At 31.8% G+C, this 16,237-nt stretch overlaps 2 protein-coding genes across 2 annotated transcripts; both read right to left on the bottom strand.

The window, feature by feature from the left end:
- Window positions 1-10,508: 10,508 nt before the first annotated feature.
- Window positions 10,509-11,365, bottom strand: LOC149500930 (uncharacterized). The gene has a single exon (XM_089734782.1). The coding sequence runs from the start codon at window positions 11,247-11,249 to the stop codon at window positions 10,509-10,511; it is 741 nt and encodes a 246-aa protein (XP_089590908.1). The 5' UTR covers window positions 11,250-11,365.
- Window positions 11,366-13,447: 2,082 nt separating this feature from the next.
- On the bottom strand, window positions 13,448-14,704 carry mRpL33 (mitochondrial ribosomal protein L33). The gene is made up of 3 exons (XM_028181368.2): window positions 14,531-14,704; window positions 14,358-14,461; window positions 13,448-13,670 (listed from the first exon to the last, which is right to left on the bottom strand). The coding sequence occupies exons 1-3, from the start codon at window positions 14,569-14,571 to the stop codon at window positions 13,585-13,587; spliced, it is 231 nt and encodes a 76-aa protein (XP_028037169.2). The 5' UTR covers window positions 14,572-14,704; the 3' UTR covers window positions 13,448-13,584.
- Window positions 14,705-16,237: the final 1,533 nt, after the last annotated feature.

The following is a 16,237-nucleotide window of genomic DNA, read 5'->3' on the forward strand; positions in this document are numbered from 1 at the left end:
GAAAAATGTTTCAACGTTTTTTTTAATTGATTGTATGTTAATAATATGGTATTCTATAAATAATTAATTTTATCTTCGTAATTTTATTATAGCATATGTATTTTCAGTACATTATTTAAATAATTGAATTTTCTTTTTCAAGACGTTTTCTCTTTAAAATTTAGGCAGAAGTGACGTCTTAGAAGCTTTTAACTACGTCTAAAATTGATCTTTATGTGTGTTGTTTGTGTAATAAATTCAGAGTACCTACACATATATTTGAAAAATCCCTAACATTTACCTAATTTTATATTTTCTTCTTAATTCGAACACAAAAGAGCTTACTAGACATTAAGTAGGTACCTATTATGAATTACATTTCGGAATTAAACAATAAAAATCGATATCAACAAAAAATTACTTCTACCAAAAGTTTTAGTAGAATCGACAATGGCGCGAAAGGTGGCATATTTTGAACTCGCCTTCAACAATTACCACTATCGACATAGGTACCTATATAATGTAGGTTTATGACCTATTCCTATTAAGGTTTTAAAACAGGTTATAATCAAAATGATAAAACCTATCATTGTTGTTCACCGACCATTGTTGTCATCATCATTGTTATGTACAAATAAAATACGTAGGTACATTGCAATTATTTCCTGTGTAATTTGAACTTTTTTTTTAACAACGAAAAATCCAGCAACAAGAGTTTATATAAAGTTTTGAGACACGATTCCTTTGCTTCCCTCGAAATTTTTAGTAATAAGTACGAAAAAAGTAAAGCAAATATTCTAAAATTGATTATATGAAAAGTTAATTTAGTTGTTGCGGTTTATTAAATTAGAAAAAAATATATACAGTACTAAATGTACTTATCCGAACTATAACTTACATACTTATTCTTTATTAGATTATGTAGTAGAAATATTTTATCTAATAATACGTTTGTTTCAAGTACAATAAAATTACATTAAATATTAATTGTATTTCATTTTCTTCGACATTCTAATAGATGATGAAGTACCTACCTACCTAATCAGCGTGTTAGTTGATCAGTACTTTTTGTCTTAAAACTCATCAAACAGCATATTAACGTAATTAAAATATGTTCGCAAAATTAAAATATGTTCACTAAATACGAAATCATTACTGGTGGCAGGACTTCTTGTGAGTAGGTTTTCTGCCGCGAAGCAGTACCTAATGCGTATCGGTTTGAAGGGTGGGGCAGCCGTTGTAACTATAGAGACCTTAGAACTCAAGGTGGGGGTGCATTTACGCTGTAGGTCTATGGGCTCCATTAACCACTTAACACCAGGTGGGTTGTAAGCTCGTCGACCCATAAAAGCAAGAAAAAAAACTTGGTAAGAATTTATGTATTGTCACTGGCAACTCTTGTACATATTCAAATTAGGACTACTATTCTATTCCAAGTCATTCTAAGTTTCGATCTCATCAACATTTCAATTGAGTCATGTACCACTTACCAATAGAAGCGCACGCGTCTTTGACCCCAAGTTCGTTTACCATCGTTTAACGGCCGTCTGGTGTAGTGGTAAGTGACATGCTCACTACACAAGGGGGTCGCGGGTTCGAATCCCGCCAAGGGAAGATATATATAAGATATAAATGTCTTTTCCAGGGTTATGGATGTATATTAAATATATGTATGTGTATAATAAAAATCTTACATTTATTTCCGTTACCTGGGACCTGTAACACAAGTTCTTTACGAACTTATCACGGGACCAGTTAACGTGGCGTAAAAAAAAAATGATCAGGCTAGCTACCTGTTTGTCTAAATAGAATTAGGAAAGGCGACTAAATATCTTTCAAAATACCAAGTTGATATAAAGTTCCCCATCAATTCATTCTTCTATCCACTTTACAACAAAATATCAGATTTAAATTCGGAATAGCAACTTTTAGTTATTTATTTATTTATTTATTTTATTATTATTTGTGGTCATAGTTTAACAATGATTAATAAGCTAATATTAATAAATGTATGACTATGTCCTGCTAGTAAAGCGTACAAATATTAGGTGTAAGTCTACATAAAAATAAAAAATAAAACTTAAATTATTCTACTTTATCATCTTAATTATCTAAAGTTATCGTCTAAATATTCTGACATACTATAGTAAGCCTTATCTATTAAAAATACTTGCAATTTTTGCTTAAAATCTTGTAAATCTACTGTCTTCAAAATTTTTATTGGTAGTTTATTAAATATTCTTGATGACATACTAAAAAAACTCTTGTCATAAAGGGCAGTTCTATGAGGTAGCGAAGAGATCTTTAAAGTATTCCTAACAGATTGCGGTTTTGCAAACAGATGTTTGTTCGTTTTGACAAAAATCGCTACCTCATAAATATATAACGATGTAAAAGTCATGATTTTAAACTTTTGAAAGAAAGGCTTACATGAGTCTGGTACATGAATGTTTGCTATAGCACGCACACATTTCTTTTGTGCTTTAAATACGTACTCTGTATTAGTGGCATTTCCCCAGAATATTAAAGCATATCTAAGGGTTGACGCCACATATGCATGGTAAGCTGTCAGTACAGCTGATTGGTCTACTACTTTCGCTAACTTATACAAGGCATACGTATATTGGTTTAATTTTTTACATATTGTATCAATGTGTGTTTGCCATTTCATATCATTATCAATCCAAATACCCAGAAATTTAGTACTATTCACTTCTTCAATATGTGTCCCATCATATTCTATTTTCAAAGAGTGTTGTATTTCTTGTGGGTATGTGACAATTTTTGTTTTATATAGGTTAATTAATAAATTGTTTCTTAATAACCATTCTATAACTAGCTTAAGAGTAGTGTTAATAGCGGACTCTAAGGAATTTAATTCTTTTTCTGTAAAGATGACGGTGCTATCATCGGCAAAGAGAATCATCGGATGTTCTATGGCTTTAGGGAAGTCATTAATATAAATTAGAAAAAGGAGCGGCCCTAGTACGCTGCCTTGAGGTACACCGAATTTCATTTTCATCCAATTTGAGTGATAGCTTTGTACTGTCCTACTCAGTGGACATATGTTGTCTATTTCAACCCTTTGATATCTGTCAGTTAAATATGATTTTAATAATTTATGGACATTGCCTCTAATTCCGTAAGCATTTAATTTATCTAGAAGGGTTTTATGATCCACATAATCAAACGCTTTAGTCATGTCCATGTACAGTGTAGCAGTAGGAGTTCGATTATCTAAGTTGTAATATATAGGTTTTAATAGGTCATGTATAGCCATATTAATTGATTTATTTCTTCTGAAACCTTTTTGCTCTTGTGTAAATAAATTATGTTTTTCAAAGTAGGAGTTAATAGCTTCGTAAATAACTTTCTCTATAATTTTGGAAAAAATGGGAAGTAAAGATACCGGTCTATAACAAGCAATGTTTTCTTTATCGTCTTTCTTAAAGAGTGGCTTAATGACAGATCTTTTTAGTTTGCTTGGAAAAACGCCATGTTCTATACATAAGTTTATGATATGGCTAATTACTGGGCTTATAATAAGTGCTACCGATTTAATTGCCGATGTAATAATATTATCATAACCAGAACTATGAGTGTTATTAAGGGATTTCATTAACAAAAAGATGTCGTACGGAATAACAGGATTCATGAATAAAGAGTGAGGTGTACTGTGACTATTACTTGTATCTATTTTCAAAATTTCTGGTGTTTCATTTAAATTTACCGGAGAGTTTATTTTATCAATATCATTATCAGTATTAGTAGCATTAATAAGAAAGGTATTAAATTCGTTGGCAATGTTAATGGGGTCTGTTATTATACGGTCATTTACTTTTATTCGTGTTATATATTCTTTTGGAAAATTTGCCTTACTTTCATTAATTATTCTCCATGTAGCTTTCGATTTATTGTCTGCATTTGATATATAATAATTGTTTTGACACTTTTGAGTTAGCTTTATAATTCTTTTAAGTCGCGCACTATAATTTTTTAGAATCTGCTTTTGACTTTCTGAAGGGCTGGTTCGATAATTCCAAAGTAATTTTCTCTTTTGTTTACAGCATTTACCAATCCCTTTAGATAGCCACCTTGTTTTTTTAACACAGGTATTTCTTATTTTTATCTTGGGAAAACAAAGGTCATAAAATAGTTTAAAATCTTCAAAAAATGAGTCAAAGGCATATTCGGGATCATTTGAATTAAATACATCATAAAAAGTTAGACTTTGTAAACATTCTTGAAATTTTTTTATGTTTTCATTACTAAAATCACTTCGTATTGTGTACCAATGACTAAGAGTACACGTTTTTTTGACGGGGCACGTTAACATCTGTAGGCTTAGTGCGAGTTTCAAAAATCGAATCGAATGACTCGCATCGAGTGTACGCTCTTCACGGTGAAACGTGCGGAGCTCTGAGTGCGAGTTACTCGATTTGCAGGACGTTTATTCATCTTTAGAAGCAATAATTTTTTCTTTTATGTTGGTAGCATGCAAGTTTTTTTTTAAGGCGTTTAATTGAAATGCCAAGCTTTCTAACGATATTTATAATTAGTCGGGTAATGGGTAATGTACCTGTGCTTAGTGCGAGTTTTTTTAATTACTCAGTCGATGTTAATGTTATGTTTAATTTGTGTGAGTTTGTATCAGTGCCACCTAGTGGTAAGCTTATGAATCTCATTTTGTGGGAGAGAGAAGGTTTGTTTATGTTGCTGTCTCATGTATCGAATAGCTTTACCGAAGTGAGCCTCTCGATTATTGTATGTGCGAGTGCGAGTTACAAATTAATGGATTTTGAGAGTATTTCTTCACTTTCAAGCAAGTTAAGTACCGTACAATGGGGTAAATAGGGACAAAATCGACCTTCAAATTGAATTTTAAAATAGTTCCAATTAAATAGTCACTGCTCAACCAAAGAAATAAGTTGAGTCTTGAACGTACCTAGGTGATAAAAACCGTTACATTATTTTAATTATTCATTTTAAAGAAATAATCGGTAAAATAATGGCCGTCCCAATTTACCCAGCGTCCGGGGTAAATTGACACGGTTAAGGGTTAAATTGGGATATTTGTAAGGGTTGTCAACTCGCAGTACTGCGATATATAGGTAGGTGCCATATAATTATTTATATGGACCAAAATGATGAATACAATCCATAATTTAAGCACAATACACAACATTTACATTTTGGTCGTCGTGGCCTAACGGATAAGACGTCCGGTGCATTCGTATTGAAGCGATGCACCGGTGTTCGAATCCCGCAGGCGGGTACCAATTTTTCTAATGAAATACGTACTCAACAAATGTTCACGATTGACTTCCACGGTGAAGGAATAACATCGTGTAATAAAAATGAAACCCGCAAAATTATAATTTGCGTAATTACTGGTGGTAGGACCTCTTGTGAGTCCGCACGGGTAGGTACCACCGCCCCGCCTATTTTCTGCCGTGAAGCAGTAATGCGTTTCGGTTTGAAGGGTGGGGCAGCCGTTGTGACTATACTGAGACCTTAGAACTTATATCTCAAGGTGTGTGGCGCATTTACGTTGTAGATGACTATGGGCTCCAGTAACCACTTAACATCAGGTGGGCTGTGAGCTCGTCCACACAGGTAAGCAATAAAAAAAAAAAAAAAAAACAAAAAAAAACATAGTGTAAATTAAGCTAGTTTCTATTCCGAAGCGATGTGACGTGAATGATAATCAACAATACAATGATCAAAAAAAGTATGTGCATGTTATATTTTATAAAATTATTATTTAATTTCCTTAAAAATCACAACTCTGAAACAAAATCATAAAATATAATAAAAAATAGAAAACAAAAGGACTGGAAATGCAATAATACAATTTTATTTAATCAACATTTTCAAAATAATCTTTGAGCAAGAGTAAGATATCAGGTGAATAAGATAAAAAAACAGCTTTATCTGATTACTGCCAATAATAACAAAAATAAAAGAAATTCTTTCTAAGCGAAATAACTAAACTCAATTAATTCACTCACTCATAATTGGATATCTCGGATTTTTAATTAATGCTACATTTAAAATCTGAGGCCTGTTTTTATTTGTGTGTGTTCGTTGTGAATGTTAACAAAATCATGATTCGATGCGTGAATAGATTCTGAAATAACAAAAGTTTTGATTCGTTTGAGTTCTTTTAACTTTTAATTTTTTTTATTGCTATAAAGAACATACGACCGGGCAGATATTACAAGGTAAATGTCGCGAAAAAAAAGTAATTATATATATACTTTTCTTTTACCTATAATACTTACATAAACTAACTGATAAACACATTAACCTTCTTTACATCACGCAATTAAGTGATAGTATAGGCTAAAAAATCTATTATAAGATATCAGTGACAACCCTAACAAGCCATCCCTATTTTGTCTTTTGGCGTTCCAATTTTGTGTTTTCTCGTCCCTAATTTTTCCAGTCTCGTTCCAAATTACCCTACATACGTCCCAATTTTCCCCAAAAAGAAAGGAAAAAATATACATTTTTTATTTTGTCGAAATATTGTATTTAAAATAAGAATATTGCAACTTACCGTTTGTTGTGGTATTTCCAGGTGTATTAAAAACTTATATAAACTGTGATCTTATTGAAAAAACAACGATAATATCACTTTTTTTTAAAGTTCTTTAAGCTGTTTTAAAACGCACTTTTCAACCACTATTTTAAATTTAATTTGACGAATTTTTGGGACCAACTTAACTCATGTTTAGTACTTCCATAATTAACTTAGTTTTTCTTCTATACATTGATAAATATTACCTTAAAGAAAATTAGGTAGATTCCGTGCTACAAGTACTTTGAGAATCTTCCGCAGGTTTGTCCCAATTTACCCCAGGATCCCAATTTACCCCATGTCATGGTAGTCACTAAAAATTTTGCCGTGAAACCAATACAATATCAAGATTTTTTCTTTCGTTTTTAATAATAATGTTGTTTTTTAAGGTTTTATCTATTCTAATGGTTTATACACATATATTTTTTCGGTTAGAAAATTTTATAGACGTCTAGCTAGTTGTAAATACATATTAATTCTTTGCTTTTTCATTTAATTCTTATTAAATCATTGCTTTTTTTTAAAGAGTTGTTTGATGAGAGAGAGAGAGCGAGATAGAGTTTTTTTTTTTTTATTGCTTAGATGGATGGACGAGCTCACAGCCCACCTGATGTTAAGTGGTTACTGGAGCCCATAGACATCTACAACGTAAATGCGCCACCCACCTCGAGATATAAGTTCTAAGGTCTCAGTATAGTTACAACGGCTACCCCACCCTTCGAACCGAAACGCATTATTGCTTCACGGCGGAAATAGGCGGGGTGGTGGTACCTACCCGTGTGGACTCCCAAGAGGTCCTACCACCAGTGAAAGAGTATTCTTTATTGTACACAAAATGAATAAATATTGTGAAACATTTTTTCTTGGTCTTATCGCTAAGAGTGATCTCTTCCAGACAACCATTAGATGGGCAAGAATAATTTCGAAATGAATTGCACACTGTATATCTATCTATTATAGAAATATATACACACACGCACATACACACGCGTACACACACACACACACACACGCGCGCAATATACATATTTACAGGTACATACGTACAGATTTATATTTATAAATTATATAGAAATTTGAACAATGTAATAATAATTTTGCTTCTTTACACATTTATAAATAAGGATGGATGCTCGTAATAATTTTAGTATATTTGGGCCACCTAATGAAGATCATCAACACTATTACCGTAAATACAATCATTTTATAAACGTTCAACGGGTAAAAGATTAAACCTATGTAAAACATAATTTCTTTAATTAAAAAAAGCTGAAATAATTACCTATTCCAAGATTAATTATGTTAAGTATGTCTAAATATGTAATTACAATTAAATAAATTCTATAATAAACTTCTAATTCTAATACTTCTATTAAAGTTACTAAAAAAATATGTTTATGCTGGGCAGTTTTCGTGTATTTTAAAGGTTACGCCATTACGACAAAGTTTGTTTACGAAATTGCACCCTTAGAATGGAAGTGGTATAACTAAAAAATTTAAGATTAGTTTTATATTTCAAAACACTTATGTATTATTATTAAGAACCTACATTTTAAGTAGGTAATACGTGCAGCAAAAATGTTGGACTCCTTTTCACGAAAATTGCGCGGACGGAGAAGTATGAAATTTCCCACACTCATAGAGAATATAGAGAAGTAGTGCAGATTGCTAATTTTTTTTTTAATTGTGCATAAACATATAAAAATAAACTAAATGAATAAAAAAACCTTACACACATTACCATGTATTTGACACACACACACGCACACACACATGCATTTATACTTTTTTTGTTTATTGATTTATCAATCTGTGGTCAAATTGAGAATAGATTAATATTTTTTGTCTTTAATATTAATTTTCTATAATGTAGCCTTGGCGACATAGAGCAATGATTATTATAGAAATGATGATAATAGAAAGGTGACAATAGAACTATAATAATGTTCAAACTTAAAATTTAAATAAATTATGGTAAAATTTCGACCACTGGACTACCATTAGTAGATAATAATAAAATCATTTATTGCCTTTCACACAGATTTAGATTATTACAGGCAGCCTACAAGGAACCAACAAAAAAACAAAACACTATTATATCATTTCTGGCAAGCAGCTCAACATTTGCACTTGTATATTATTAATAGGAATTTTATTAAGAATATTGACAATTTATGAGGAATTTGACAAGTACGGATTAGTTATAGATATATGTAGTTACATATTGTAAATTAAATTAGTTTTATAAGTGCAATAAAAAATAATTTAAATGATAAAATGATAAAGCCATACCTTTTTCCAATGTGACGATTAGAGGGTATCCTATTATTCTTTTCTATATTATTCTATCAGCTTATAAAATTAAACAGTCTCTTTTAGTTTAGAAAAGGACAAAGTACTCTTTCTGTCTTTTTCAAATAAAATGGCATGCCTTAAAGTGTTTAAACCGAAAAACTTAAAAAAATACAATTATTGTATTACAATATTGAAGTTCAGCAGAAACTAAGAATTTTGGGTTGAGCCACTTTAATTCTAAAGGTACAAAATAGTATTGAACACGTGACATTACCCGAATAATTTTGAAAGTTGTAGGTTCCCATTAAAATGCTGTTAAAATTCGTTGTATTTCATTTAGACGGTCTAATGCCAAAACATCACGTGCTACCAATATACGAGAAATAATATTATTGCTGCTCTCGGTGAATAAACGCCCTGCGAAGCGAGTAGCATATCTCAACTCACACTCACAATTCTTCATTTTTCACCGTATAGAACGTTAACTCGATTTGATTTTGATTTATTCATTTACAATTGAACAACTAGGAAAAAAAGATGAAAAGACATTTTGGAGGGACCGCGAGGAGCTAAATTGTGTGAATTGTTTTATTTTGTCTATTTAATGTTTCTTAGTTAATGCGTATTTAATATTTCTTCGTGTATAAGTGTAATTTTGAGACCGTCCTGGCCTAAAGGTTAAGGCGTCCGGTGTATTCGTATCTTGCAATGCACCGGTGTTCTAATCCCGCCGGCGGGTATCAATTTTTCTAATGAAATACGTACTTATCAAATGTTTACGATTGACTTTCACTGTAAAGGAATAGCATCATGTAATAAAAATCAAACCCGCAAAATTAATTTTTGTAATTACTGGTGGTAGGACGTCTTGTGAGTCCGCACGGGTAGGTATCACCACCCTGCCTATTTTTGCCGTGAAGCAGTAATGCGTTTCGGTTTGAAGGGTGGGACAACCGTTGTAACTATACTGAGACCTTAGAACTAATATCTCAAGGTGGGAGGCGGCATTTGCGTTGTAGATGTCTATGGGCTCCGGTAACCACTTAAGATTAGGTGGGCCGGGAGCTCGTCCACCCATCTGTGCAATAACAAAGTAACGTGGGTTTATTAACTGTTTAGTATCCGTGAAAGTGCGAAAATTTAAAAAAATTAAACAAAACCGCTGGACGTAGCTTCTCGAAGTCTTCGAAAAGGTCCACTGAAAAAAATCTCAGTATATAATCAGCATTTTGCAGAGATTATATTTTATCCCATATTATCTGATCTCATTTCATTTCATTCCATGCCAATTGATTAATGCTTCAAATTAATCAAATCCATTTCACTCCATATTATCATTTTTCATAAAAAAAGATTAGGCTCTATGGCATGATATTTTTGCCTCTCTAGTTGGAAAAATAAAACTACTAAAGAAATACTCGATCGAAACGTTACAATCCACTAATTTGTAACACGCACTCGCACAAATGTCATTCGTAGTACTCATTTCGGTAAAATTACTCGGTTACGAGATCACATTCACAACGTTAATAATAATATGAACTCGCACTCACAAAATAACACCGAGTACGTTTGCCGCTAGGGGCGCTGTTCCAATTGCATACAAATTTGAGCAAACTGGCTCGCTAGTGAGAACGTTACAAAACTCGCACTAAGCACACTGAGCAGTGTGGTCTGACATACCAAGATCAATTACTTCACATTTGCTACCTTGTACATTATTGAATATATTATCAATACATGTATTACTACTTGGGCGAGTTACTTCACGTGTACCTATTTTCATGTTAAAGCTATAAGTTAAATGCTCAAATCGTAGAGAAATAGAGTTTCTCTTCAATAGGTCAATATTAAAATCACCACATACAATTACTTTTTTGAATTTCCGTTTATGTACTAAACACATTATAGAATTGTAAACGTTAAAAAATATATTTAGTTTTTCTTGTGTATATTTTGGTGATCTATATATACAAATTATAACCAAGTTGTGTTCAATTAACTCTATAGCTGAACACTCCACATCATTACAAACGCTGAGATTAGATATCTCTTGCAATACTTTATATTTGTGAAACTTCTTTATGAGTATACAGGATCCACCATTTCTATTTTCTCTGGCAAAGTGTGCACCTAAATTAAAGTTTGGTAAAGTTACATGCACATAGTCTAATTTGTTCATGTTGTGCTCTGTTAAACAAATTACATCTACATTTTTTGCACATTTATCAAGTTCTTGGATATTTACACATAATAGGTCAGACTTACTAAGCAATCCATTAATATTTTGATGCATTACTCGTATCTTATTGTAAACGAAAAAACTCTTTTTGGTTGCTAGAACTAATCTGTGTATCGGAAATATCAGCATTATCATATGAATCAGATTCATTTAGCTGTAAGGTAGATTGTTCATAACACTTATTTAGGCTTATTATGTAGTTTTTTAATTTACTGAAAACAGTATGTATGCCTTTATTGTTAATTTTTTTCGTATACTTAGAAAACATAGCATGAGTATATTTTAAATATCTGTTGGTATCAAAGGTGTAGGCATATTCATAAGTTTTGTTACTAAGGTATAGATGGTAATTAAAGGCCTCGATTTTCTTATTGAATAAATATACATTGGCACCAAGTTTGAAATTTGGGGAACATATTATAACATTAGTATGAGTTATTTTTTCTAATTTATTTTTTATGTATTCTACTAATTTTTCATAGTTGAAAGACATTTCAAAGTCTTTTGTACCTAAGAAAATAATACAGTAATCTTGTAAAGTATAGTTGACAAGTTTTAATTCTAAATTTACAAAAAGTTCAGTTATTCCTGCATTTGTTAAACAATAATGTATTATTTTAGAGTTTGTGAAGGTATACTCAGCTGTTTTCAATATGTTGTTTACATTATTATCACTTATAATACAAATTTTGTTAGAGGTTATTCTATTATTAAGATTACATTGAGTTGAAATAGCGGTCCCACCTGTAACTGAGCTACAGAGGTGCTGTAAAGTATGTTTATGTTTTTTATTAATTAGGTTCAAAAGTTGTTGGTTGCACATCGTTTCCATAGATGGCGTGGTTTTTAATTTATTTTGCGTATCAGGTGGATTTCGCTCGTTCGCGATTTCAATCGCTGATTTATTAGATTCAATAACAGTGTCGTCATCTGTGGTCGATGCCTCAAAACAACTGGAGTTACCTATTGCCGAGAGAGGTGATGACGTTCTAATATTATTATGTCGGGACTTTTTCTTCTTCTTATTTATTTATTTATTGCTTAGATGTGTGGACGAGCTCACAGCCCACCTGGTGTTAAGTGGTTACTTGAGCCCATAGACATCTACAAATGCGCCACACACCTTGAGATATAAGTTCTAAGGTCTCAGTATAGTTACAACGGCTGCACCACCCTTCAAACCGAAACGCATTACTGCTTCACGGCAGAAACAGGAGGGGCGGTGGTACCTACCCGTGCACAAGAGGTCCTACCACGAGTAATTACGCAAATTATAATTTTGCGGGTTTGATTTTTATTACACGATGTTATTCCTTCACCGAGGAAGTCAATCGTGAACATTTGTTAAGTACGTATTTCATTAGAAAAATTGGTACCCGCCTGCGGGATTCGAACACCGGTGCATCGCTAGATACGAATGCACCGGACGTCTTATCCTTTAGGCCACGACGACTTCGTCTGACTGAAGTCTATATATATTTTCAATACATACAGTAAATAATCAGAGCTGGTGTTCAATGGTGGGACCTAAAGATCTTCAACCATCTTGAGGCATGAGTCTCAGTGTTATAGTGATACCTACTGTTGTCCCATCATTTAGGTCACTGTGTTACTCTCTTTTTAAATTTAAATTTTTCACTTCACAGAATACCTTACTAACACTAGCTAACACTTTCTGCAACTTGTACTGCATATACAAATCCACACACCCTCACTATTATCTTTAAAACATCCAATATTATCAACAATTTATTTACACACTACAGAGTATGTTAATTTTACAATAAAACTACTTAACACTAGTTTAACATAATTTTCAGAAATTTCAAATTTAAAATTGAATCCTTGTATCCATCTTCTTTCTGTAAAAGTACTATATATAGCACTTTGTATTTATAATAAATAAAACAAGATTGTCTGATTCTCAGTACCACTAATGTTCAGAATGGACTAAATGTAGTTATTTTTAGTATTAAAATATGCTTCAACTATTACAATACATATTATACAAACATATCGACGCTTGAAAGGCAAACGTGACTAAGCGACAATAACTGCTTTATACATAAATGATAGGCACTAACCATATTTGATGTACAAAAAATATATATTTCTAGGTCTATTAAAATTCTAATAAATATTAAAATCATTTCAATCCTACAGCTAGATTTGTTAAAATAGATTTTTTTTCAGATATTTCAACTTTAAATTAGTCTACTGTAAAGTTCACACATTGTCGCTTAGTCACGTTTGCCTTTCAAGCGTCAATATGACACACATAATCTTTTAATTACTTCAGTGCGGAACTACAACATGAAATGATTTCTTACTTGGCCTTAATAAGTTTTTACAACTTCTTTGGGCATCAAATAAAAAACACAATTTTATAACAAGCTCTTTGGCATAAAGTTCAGGAAAAGTAAAAAGTTTTACATTTCAATATTAAATTTGAAAACACTAACAGAATGCTAAACATCGCTTTAAATTAAATTTGTTTATAGACTGTCGGTTTCCAAGTGGACTTCATACTTCGGATTTTCTTGCATTCTTTATACAAACTTTCTTGTTGAACTGGAATATGAATACATAATTTTTCATCAGTATATAAATGTATAGTGAAATAGAAAATTAAAATAAAGCAACTTACATTTGCTCTTTTGCAGATTATTTAACTATGAGTGTGAAACATTACTTTGTCTTACAACAAGGGTATATGTATGGGGTTGTTAAGATATTGTTTTCCTTTAATCCCAGAAAGTCATGATGAGTGGCAACACTCATGTCGTGGTGGTGACAGACCCCCACAATACACAATACAGTGAGCGGAATAAAACAGAACAAGAAAACATTCCAAATAACTACAATGGGAAATGGTAGTGCAAAGTAGAGGGGGAAAAGGTTGACCGCAAAAGAACTGGATGGAGTTTGTACATGACGAGAGAGAGGAGAGAGAGAGTGTTGAGCTGACGGAAGAGAATGGAAGAGAAAAATTGCTGTGTCGACCCCACCTAGTGGGATAAGGTGAAGAAAAAGAAGAGAAGATAACTAAAACAATGCAAAGCAAATATTTTTTCCTAGAAAGTTGTTTAATTTTATCTAACCAATTCTAACCTATTTAAACCTCCCAAGTTTTATTATCAAATCTATAAATCATGTAAAAAATTCAAGCCACTTGATATAAGACAAATATATATTATATACTAAATTATTTCTACAAGATCAAGAATAAAATTAATGTTTATTGAATTAAAGTCTTACTATATGGATCGAACTCTATAGACTCCATCTTATCAGCAAGACGCTCTCGTATCCTCGTCTTTTGGTGTCCAGAAACAGCACTCTCAATTATTACCATTATATATCTATGAATACAAACAAAATATTATTAATCCATTTTTTTTTTCATATTCCAATTAAACAAATAGACTCACTTGCTCTTCGCTTTTTTAAATAAAACGTTAGTAATAAACATAACTTAAATTGGAATTAATCTTTTTATTAATAAAAAAAAGTTTTAATTCAAATGTTTATGAACTTTTTAAACCTGGAAAGAAGCAAATTATTTTTTTTAGGGTCCAGGGAACTTTGACATGAACAGTGAACTAAATGGCATGTATATGGCACTTTTTTTAAGGGATTTTATGACCTGGTAACTGAGACTTTTAAGTCATGTCTTATTTTAATTTCTCTTATTCATATTTCATGTACTTCTTATTTCTATTTATCTTATTAAAAAATGATATTATGGAGTGAAATGAAATGAAGATGATTAATTTGAGACATTAATCAACTGGGATGAAATTAAATGAAATGAAATGAGATGATATGGGATGAAATATAATCTCAGTAAAATGGTGGTCATTTACTCTTCTTTTATTCTTTATTGTACACACAGTTAATATAATACAGTAATAAGATATAAACAATGGCGAGCTTAACTCAACAATTGCGTTATCTACCAACTAACCGTTTTTAAAGAAGGAAAGCTTTACATGAGTGGGTAGATGAGTACAATCTAATCAATTCACTTATTGATACAATACACAATAACAATAATAAAAATAAAAAACACTAATACATAATACATCAGACTATATACATACGTTACGTCCAGCGGCTTTGTTTCATTTTCCCACATTTGTGCACTTTCACAAATATTAAACAATTAATGTAGTTGTGTAATAATGGTGGTTTTATTACACATTTAAACCCGAAGAAACATTAAATAGACAAAATAAAACAAATCACACAACTTCACTCCTCGCGTTCCCGCCAAAAAGTCCGTATATGGCACAGATAGAATGTGGGCGCAGATTTATTATATTAGTTATGTCTGACAGATAGATACATAGAAAAACACGCAAAGAAATTAGGACGGCAAAAATATGATTTTCTTTACATGGGAATAGAAAGACTGATGAGTCAAAATCAAAAGGTTATTTAAACGAGTAGTTCGTCACTGTAACAATTTGGAATTAATAACGTAGCTATTAACCGATTTGGAATGATAATACTTCACTAAAACGAATCTCCAAGAAACTCAAGACTTGCGATTCCAAATCACACAAAATTTACAAGACCCGAGAAAAAGCTGGAACACTTTACTTTTTAACATAGTTAAAAGAAATCTTCACAACGCGCAGGAGACACAATTGAGGCGAAGGAGAGGTTTATTCCCGTGTCGGATGATGCGAAATAAAGAGATAGTCTCTATTCCAGCGGAAAATGGTCCGATGGTAACTAGAGATGAATGGAAGATCAATTTAAATATTCAATATCAACTTTCGTCAGAGCACTTCCCAAGGAATTCACGGTACAAAACACAGGAGAAGCGAAGCTCTTCCATAGACAAAAGGGTTTTAACGATCCGTTATGTTTTTCTAATTCGAATAGCTGTACATTTAAAAAAGTTATTTCCTGTCAAATCTATTATTCTATGTAAGTACGTCTGCGTAGTTCAAAATCCTCTTTATGACTACGAAAATAAAAATTTGCGTATTTTTATTTTTTGCATGTTTGACAATGTAAGACATTAATAAGATATTTCTGGAAAAAAAGACAAGCTGAATTGTTTCGTAGGATTAATCTTACACCGGTCACTCACATGCGCACGAATACGCAAACCCGCAAGTGTAGGA

The sequence above is a fragment of the Bombyx mandarina genome, chromosome 18 (genome assembly GCF_030267445.1).
Source record: "Bombyx mandarina strain Sakado chromosome 18, ASM3026744v2".
In the NCBI taxonomy this organism is placed as follows: Eukaryota; Metazoa; Arthropoda; class Insecta; order Lepidoptera; family Bombycidae; genus Bombyx; species Bombyx mandarina.

What these genes read in the sequence shown, in the direction of transcription:
- LOC149500930 (XM_089734782.1), bottom strand. Translation starts at nt 11,249, where the DNA reads ATGAATCTGATTCATATGATAATGCTGATATTTCCGATACACAGATTA.
- mRpL33 (XM_028181368.2), bottom strand. Translation starts at nt 14,571, where the DNA reads ATGTTTATTACTAACGTTTTATTTAAAAAAGCGAAGAGCAA. An exon ending in TTTAAAAAAGCGAAGAGCAA is followed by an intron (nt 14,462 to 14,530) that starts GTGAGTCTATTT and finishes TTGTATTCATAG; the next exon opens with ATATATAATGGTAATAATTG. An exon ending in TATAGAGTTCGATCCATATA is followed by an intron (nt 13,671 to 14,357) that starts GTAAGACTTTAA and finishes TTCATATTCCAG; the next exon opens with TTCAACAAGAAAGTTTGTAT.